We start from the raw sequence: 9,095 nt of genomic DNA, 5'->3' as shown, positions 1-9,095 counted from the left end.
GGTCTAGGCCCGAAACGTCAGCTTTCCTGCTCCTGATGCTGCTTGGCCTGCTGTGTTCATCCAGCTCTACACCTTATCTCAGATTCTCCAGCATCTGCAGTTCCTACTATCTCTGAAACAGTTTCTTAGTTACTTTTACTCTATTGTAATACTGTTACAATAGATTCCAGCTTCTCACTCTCAAATTGCAGGACGAATTCTATCATACCATGGTCATTGTGCCCCTGGTGGTTCCTTTATCTAAAGCTCCCTAATCAAGTCTGCCTCATTAATCAAGTCCAGAATTTCCCGTTTCCTGATGAAAACCACAAACTGCTCCAAAAAAAAAACCCACCTTGTAGACATTCCACAAATACCTTTTCCCGAGATCCGCTACAAATCTAATTTTCACAATCCACCTGCCTATTGAAGTCTCCCATGATTATTGTAATAGTGTCTTTCTTACATGCCTTTTCCATCTCCCAATTTATTTTCTTTCCCCCCACATCCTGAATACTGCGGTTCCTCAACTCTACCCACACAGATTGTTATGTCTTCTGATCATACATCACTTCTTGCTATCAATTTATTCATTTCTTACTGAGCAACCCTGCTCCCCTCTGCCTATCGGCTTGTCCTTTCAAAAGGATACGTATCCATAGATATTTAGTTCCCAGCCCTGATCTCCTTGCAGCCATGTCTTTCTGATGCCCTTAACATCATACCCACCAATTTCAATCTGCACTACAAGCATATACTGCATGCATTTAAGTATAAACCTTCAGTCCTGCGTTGACTGTCCTCTTTCCCAGTTATTTTCTATGCCTTAAGTTGGATTCCTGACACTTTTCATCCTCTCTGTCCTATTACTTGTTCTGGAAATTTTAGTAGCCTCTCCTGAGGAACCCCACTGCCCCCCCACGCCCCCCCCAATCCCCTACACCCTCCCTTAAAGTCCTTGTGACCACCCTATTTAGCTTTTCCACTGGGATGCCGGTCCCATATCAATTCAGGTGGAGCTCATCCCAATATCGACGCCAATGTCTCCCAAAATGGAACGTCTATTTCCCACACCACTCCTTTAGCCAAGTGTTTACTTTCCTAATTTTCTTATCGCTACGTCAATTTGCTTGTGGCTTGGATAATAATCCAGAAGTTATAACCGTCGAGACCCTGTTCTTCAATTTTGTTCCTAATGGCCACTAAATCATCTTTGGATGGGACAATGGGGTGATGTTAAGAAACATGCAGTTATAATCTTCTGAAGAGATGAGTGTCATTAAGTCAGGCACTTGTAGTATCTAATTCCATTTGAAATATTTTAGAAGGAAAGATATAAGAGGGTAAAGCCATGCCAAAAACGATTCAGAGTCAGTCACTACATTAGAACAAGCATGGAGGCAATGACCTTTTGGAATGTTATCATTTTTACAGTAAATAAATGGTTCAATAATGGCATGTTTTTACAAAGAAAATGCAAAACTGCAGAGAAAATATTTAATGGAGAAGAATTATTTCAACTTACAGGCCACCGTAGATAAATATGGCATTTAGATATAAACAAAAATCCAACAGATGGACAGTATGGGATCTATAACAGGGATCTATAGGTATAACAAAAATAAAGGAAATTAAAGAAAGACATTAATTGAAACAAAAAGAAAACTAGGAAGTATGACAGAACATAGTAAGAACAAATACTACACAGATATCTAAAAACAGAAGTGCTCATCATGACTATGTAGCGATATCAGAAGAGCAAAAACAGGGTATGAGATGGATCTGGCAGATAAGGTTAAAGATAATCCCAAGTGGTTTTATAGTTATATTAAGAGTAAAAGGGTGGCTAGGGAGAGAATAGGTCTGCTTAAAAACATCATGGCCATTTATGTGTGGAGCCACAGGTAATGTGGCAGATTTTTAATGAATATTTCGCCTCAGTGTTTATGGAGGAGAGAATCACGGATGATAAGGAAATAAGGGAAACAAGTGGGGATGTCTTGAACTGCATTCATATTACCAAAGAGGAGGTGTTTGCAGCCTTAGATCGCATTAAGGTGGATAAATCTCCTGGGTGTGATTAAGTTCATCCTCGGATGTTGTGGGAGGCTAGGGAAGAAGAGAGACCCTCGCAGAGATTTTTGCTTCATGTTTAGCTACTGGTGAAGTTCCAGAAGACTAGAGTGTGGCTAATGTTGTTCCATTGTTTAAGAAAGGTAGCAGGGAGCTACAGGCCAGGGAGCCTGACATCAGTAGTAGGCAAATTATTGGAGAGGATATGGAGGGCCAGGATGAACCAACATTTGGATAGTCAAGGTCTGATTAGGGATAGTCAGCGTGGATGTGCACATGGGAAGTCGTGTCTGACAAATCTTTTGGAGTTTTTTTGAAGAGGTAACCAAGGGGATAGATGAGGGTGGATGTTGTCTATATGGACCTTAGCAAGGCCTTTGACAAGGTCCTGCACGGCAGCTTAGTCACGAAGGTTATGGTTGCATGGGATCCAGGGAGAGCTAGCAAACTGGATTCAAAATTAGCCCAATGGTGGGAAGCAGAGGGTGATGTTTGAAGGTTGTTTCTCGGACTGGGGGCCTGCGACTAGTGGTGTGCCACAGAGGTCGGTGCTGGGACCTTTGTTATTTGTTATTGACAGAAATGATCTGGATGTGAATGTACAAGGCATGATTACTAAGTTTGCTGATGATACAAAATTAGGAGGTATTGTTGATTTTGAAGAAGGTTATCAAAAATTACAGAGGGATCTTGATCAGATGGGGAAATGGGCTGAGGATTGGCAAATGCAATTCAATACAGATAAGTGTGAGATGCTTCACTTTGGAAAGACAGACCAAGATAGGACTTGTACAGTAAATGGTAAAAGGTCCTAAGGAGCGTTGTGGATCAGAGGGACCTAGGAGTACAGTACATCTTTCATTGAAAGCGGCATTACATGTAGATAGGGTGAAGAAGGCATTTAGCAGGCTGGCCTTCATCAGTCGGGGCACTGAGTGTAGGAGTTGGGCCATTATGTTACGATTGTACAAGTCGTTGGTGAGGCTGCATTTGGGGTATTGCGTACAGCTTTGGTCACCCTGTTATAGGAAAGACATAGTTAAACTGGAAAGTGTGCAAAGATGATTTACGAGAATGTTGCCTGCGTTATAGAGAGGTTGGCCAGAATAGGACTTTATTCCTTAGAACATAGGATAATGAGGGTGACCTTACTGAGGTGTATAAAATTATGAGGGGCATAGGTAGGATGAATGCATACTACAGTCTTTTTCCCAGGGATGGGGAATTGAAAGCTAGAAGGCATAAGTTTAAGGTGACAGGGGAAAGATTTAAGGAGGACCTGAGGGGCAACTTCTTCACGCAGAGATGGTGCATATATGGAATGGGCTGCCAGAAAAAGTGGTTGAGGCAGGTACAAAAGCAACATTAAAACATTTGGATAGGTACATGGATGGGAAGTGTTTAGAGGGATATGGACCAAGCTTAGTGGGCACCCATGGTCAGCATGGACCAGTTTGGGCCGAAAGGCCTGTTTCTATGACGTATGGCCCTATGTGCTCTATGACTGAGGCCTCCATGAGTACAAGATAATGCATTAGTTGAAAATAAACAAAAATTGGAGGAGATACTGGAGCATATTTGAAAATGTGCAAGAGCATTTTAAAATCAAGACACAGCTTGACCAGGATCCCAAATGAAAGGGGAAGGGAACTTGGGGCAGTTAAGACAGAGCAGAAGAGTTTTGGATAATTTAAAGTTTACGTGTTTTAGGTATATGGTTAAAGGAAGAAATGACCAAATTTGCAGATTATACAAAAGTAGGAGGCATGGTAAATAATTATGAGATTCAAGTGGCATAATAAATTGAGCAAAAACTTGAAGAAAATCCAATTACTGAGAAATGACATTTTTAAATGAGTCATTTTTCTCCATCAAAATGTGGAGTCAGTGGATAATTTGGGAGTTAAGGTTTACAAAACATCAAGCACAACACCTTAAAAGGATGAGGCCATAAAGGTGGTGAATGGAATACTGGGTTTCATGGAATCTGACACAGAACATAAGCTGAGATGCAGTGGTGAATCAATACAAAGCCTTAGTATGACCACATCTGGAGAACTGTGCGCTGCTTTGGGCATCAAACACTGAGGACGATATTAAGACAGAGAGAGTTCAACCCAGATACGAAGAGGATTGCCTGGCTTGTTGGAATACAAATAGAAAGTCTGGAGCTATTTTCACTGGGAGATTAGATCAAGAAATTTTTTGATAAAGATTTTCAAAACATTTTGGGTTGAATAGCTTATGTTTACATTGCATACTCTCTATGATTACTTGTAATAGGTGTTAAACAATTCATTGAGTTAAGGTATTTTTGTCCTTGGTTTCCTCCTGGTGTTTCAGTCATTCAATGCCATGCACAAGAGTTAGACAAGGAGATAATCTGTACTTAGGTGTTTGCTGCTCTGGGACAGGATATGAGAAGTCTGATAGAATAGCCAGGAAATTATCCTTCTTTGGCTTCTTTTCTCTTCTTGCAGGAAAGCCATTTACCTTCAGTCAGCAGAACCTTCAACAAAAAAAACTATTTTAAGATAGTTCCAATTTGAAGTGTGGTCATAGGATTACCTGACAGGATGAGGTTTGAGTGTAGTTTGTTCAGGATGTTCGGCGCTATCCACCTTCAAGGCATCTTCCAGGAGTCTGGAAATTACTTCATGTGTAGGACCCTTTCCTCCAGAACAAACAGGATTCTTAACTTCCTGAAGGAGAACAAGATACTTGCTCTCTACTTGGCACAGTCTAGCTTCTAGGCCAGAGTACTATTGAAATAGAAAGAAAAGTTACCATCAGAATATAGCCATTCTCACTTTAACACCAGGACTTCTAACAACAATTTTCAGTTAGCAAAGACAAGCAATTAAACCTATATTATGCATGTCAGGAAGAGAGGGCAAAATTCATCAGGCCCACATTATTATCCACAAGAATGAGAGAATTTCTCAGTAAAATATACCCAGAGTCTGGACCAACAAAGACTGAAGACTCATCCTGAAAGATAAACCTACCTAAATCAAAAAGACAGCTGAGAAGATAAAACCTTGCATAAGATCTCTGCCATTAACAGTTCTACTAAAGGGTTTTTTTCCCCCCAAAACTTACCTCTAACATCCACCAAAATCTCTGTGGTACAGACCAGAGAGTATCCTAGTAGAAAGACTAAGTATGATTCCCTATCTTAAAACACCATTCCACCCAATATCCTGTTACGATAAGTTATGTCTACTCTGTGCTGGCCTTTGCAGTGACTGCACTCTGTTGAAACAGAAGGCCTCATGAGAAGGAAAAGAAATCCAAATCACATAAGACCAGAAAATGGTGCTCATTACCTGATCAAGGAGTGGAACTAAAGTGAAGATTCAGACAAGACAGAAAACAAAAATCATCTGGTTTAAAATTCTACCTAACTTGATTGTGATCATGCTCATGAAGACAGATAAACACAGTAAGACAGTAAGTTTACAACCTTACCCCTGACAATTATAAATGTTACTCGTAACGTAATCAATGATGATAGGTGCACGGTCATTGTAGTGCATCAACTGCGGAAACAGGAAGTTATAAAATACAAATCCCCAATATCATGAAGAATCTGGACACAACCATGACAGGTACACCCAACTCTGTGAAAGGGGAGGGAAACCTGTCCAGAGATATGATCATTCTTTGATTTGTTTAATGGGATGTGGGTGTTGCTGGCGAGGCCAACATTTGGTTGATGATTTATTGCCATCACACGTACCAAGCTACACAGTGAAACGCATTGTTTTGTATGCTATACAGGCAGATTGTACCATACAAAGTGCATTAGGGTAGCAGAACAGAGTGCAGAATACAGTGTTGCAGCAGCAGAGAAATGGGAGACAGAACAGGGAGAAGACAACGGGGAAGAGGGCAGGGAAGATCAGAATTAACATTTGAGAGGCCTATTCAAGAGTCTGTTAACAGTGGGGAGGAAGCTGTTCCTGAATCTATCCATACACTTAAACAAACTTTTATATCTTCTGCCCGACGGAAGATGATGGGAGAGTGTATAACTGGCGTGGGGGTGTCTTTGAATATGTTGGCTGCTTTCCCAAGGCAGCAGGAAGTATATATGGAGTCAACGGATGGAAGACTGCTTTACATGATTGACTGGGCTGTGTTTAGACTCTCCGTAGTTTCTTGCAGTCTTGGGAACAGCAGTTGCCAAACCATGCTGTGATGTATCCAGATAGAATGCTTTCTATAGTGCATCTATAAAAATTGGTAAGAGTCCTTGTGGACATGCCAAATTTCCTTAGCCTTACGAAGTAGAGATGTTGTTCTGCTTTCTTAACTATTGTGTCAACATGAGTGGACTAGGACAGATTGCTGATCATCACGCCCAGGAACTTGATGCTCTCGACCCCATCTCCACCTCAGCACCATTGATGCAGACAGGGACATGCCCTCCATTCTGCTTCCTGGAGTCAATGGCCAGCTCCTTAATTTTGCTGATATTGATGGAGGGATTGTCATCTTTACACCATGCCGCTAAGCACTCTCTTTCCTGTACACTGTCCCATTGTTGTTTGAGATCCAACCCACAATGCTGTTGTCAAACTTGTAAATGGAGTTGGGGAAGAATTTGGCCACACAGTTGAGTGTGTAAGGAGTATAGTAGAGGGTTGAGTATTCAACCTTGCAGAGCACCAGTCTTCAGAATTATCGGGGAGTGAGTGTTTCCGCTTCTTAGTGATTTTCTGACCCATAGATTGCAATTGAGGATTCAGTTACAGAGGGGTGAGCTGAGACCTAGGTCTCGGAGTTTAGAGGTGAGATTGTTTGGAATTATGGTAAAGGAGGAGTTGCAGTCAATAAGTAGGCGTCTGATATAGGCACCCTTGTTATCCAGATGTTCCAAGAATGAGTGTAGGGCCAAGGAGATGGCATCTGCTGTGGACCTATTGTTGCCACTTCAAGGGATCAAGGCAATTTGGTAGGCTGGAGATGATGCGAGCTATGACTAACCTTTCGAAGCACTTCATAACCATGGAGGTCAGATACACCAAGCTGTAATCATTGAGGCACACTGCATGATTTTTCTTTGGCACTGGTACGATGGTGGCCTTCTTGAAGTAGGTGGGGACTTCAGATTGTAGTAAGGAGAGGTTAAAGATGTCTGTGAATACGCCCACAAGGCTGGTCGCTTTCCCTGGGTTCACTCTCAAGAAGGCCGATCTAACATCTGCAGCAGCGACCATGGGTGCAGCTGCATCCAAGGCTGTGACACCGGGATAGGTGACATCGTTTCATTAACCTTCTCTTCAAAGCGACAGTAGAATGCATTGAGCTTACTGGGTAGGAATGTACTGTTGCCTGCGGTTCTGTTCGACTTTGCTTCAATGAGCATTTGTCAGTGATCTGATTGGTGAACAGCTTTCTTGAACCACTGTAGTCCATATGGTTTATATATACCCACAGTGCCATTAGGGAGGGAGTTCCAAGATTTTGGCCCAATGACAGTAAAGAACAGTAATCTAGTACCAAACCAGGATAGTGTGAGATTTCAAACGGTGGTGTTCTCAAATGTCTTTCCTGGCCTTATTCTAGGTGGCAGAGGGTTTGAAAGGGAATGTCAAAACAACTTCAGTGAGTTGGAGCATTAGCAGCACCTAGCACTGTGCTCCACAGGACTCATTGAGAAAGTCCCCGATGCTTCAAAACTGAAATATTTTAGTCAATGATCAGTACTTTATTTCTACAAACCAATTTCAGTCACTGAAAACAGCACACTCAGCCCCCTGTTATACTCATTGTACATACTCTCAAAACTCAAGGGCAGCACTGTGGCTCAGTGGTTAGCACTGCTGCCTCACAGCGCCAGGGACCCGGGTTCAATTCCACTCTCAGCCGACTGTGTGTGTGGAGTTTGCACATTCTCCCAGTGTCTGTGGGGGTTTCCGGGTGCTCTGGTTTCCTCCCAGAGATGTGCAAGCTAGGTGGATTGACGGTGCTAAATTTCCCATAGTGTCCAGGGATGTGTCGGCTAGGTGGATTAGCCATGGGATATGCAGGGTTACAGGGATAGGGTGGGGTGAATCTGGGTGGGATGCTGTTCAGCGAGCCGGTGTGGACTTCCTGGGCTGAATATATTAATTCCTAGTGTGGAAACAGACCAAAGAATAAAGAAAATTACAGCACAGGAACAGGCCCTTCAGCCTTCCATGCCTGAACTGACGTGCTGCCCGTCACAACTAAAATCCCCTACCCTTCTGGGGACCGTATCCCTTTATTCCCATCCTATTCATGTATTTGTCAGGACACCTCTTAAAAGTCACTATCGTATCTGGTTCTACTTCCTCCCCCGGCAGCAAGTTCCAGGCACCCACCATGCTCTGTAAGAAAAAAAAACTTGCCTTGTACATCACCTTTAAACCTTGCCCTGATGCCTGGGAAAAAGCTTCTGACTGTCCATGCCCTTCATAATCTTGTAGACCTCTATCAGGTCGCCCCTCAACCTCTGTCATTCCAGTGAGAACAACCCAAGTTTCTACAACGTCTCCTCAGAGCTAATGCCCTCCATACCAGGCAACATCCTGGTAAATCTTCTCTGTACCCTCTCCAAAGCCACCACATCCTTCTGGTAGTGTGGCAACCAGAATGGAACACAATATTCCAAATGCGGCCTAACTAAGGTTCTTTAAAGCTGTAACATTACCTGCCAATTTTTAAACTCAGTGCCCCGGCCTACGAAGGCAAGCATGCTGTATGCCTTGTTGACTACCTTGTCCGCCTGCATTGCCACTTTCAGTGACCTGTATAGCTGTGCACCCAGATCCCTATCAGTACTCTTAAGGGTTCTGCCATTTACTGTATATTTTCCATCTGGATTAGACCTTCCAAAATTCATTTTTCCTCTCTTTTTCCAGATTAAACTCCATCTGCCATCTCTCTGCCCAAGTCACCAACCGATCTATATCCTGCTCTATCCTTTGACGGTGTTTATCGCTATCTGCAATTCCACTAACCTTTGTGTCATCCACAAACTTACTAATCAAACCAGTTACATTTTCTTCCAA

General features: G+C 42.6%; 1 protein-coding gene across 1 annotated transcript in view; it reads right to left on the bottom strand.

Moving 5' to 3' along the window:
* Positions 1–9,095, bottom strand: part of LOC125487075 (TBC1 domain family member 2B-like) — a 20,019-nt gene that overhangs the window by 3,563 nt on the left and 7,361 nt on the right. The window contains exon 4 of the mRNA XM_048617019.1: positions 4,621–4,814. Coding sequence (XP_048472976.1) covers positions 4,621–4,814 — 194 coding nt within the window. The remainder of the gene's footprint in view (positions 1–4,620; positions 4,815–9,095) is intronic.

Source organism: Rhincodon typus, chromosome 36, assembly GCF_021869965.1.
Source record: "Rhincodon typus isolate 14 chromosome 36, sRhiTyp1.1, whole genome shotgun sequence".
NCBI lineage: Eukaryota > Metazoa > Chordata > Chondrichthyes > Orectolobiformes > Rhincodontidae > Rhincodon > Rhincodon typus.
This window is presented reverse-complemented; position numbering and strand designations above follow the sequence as displayed.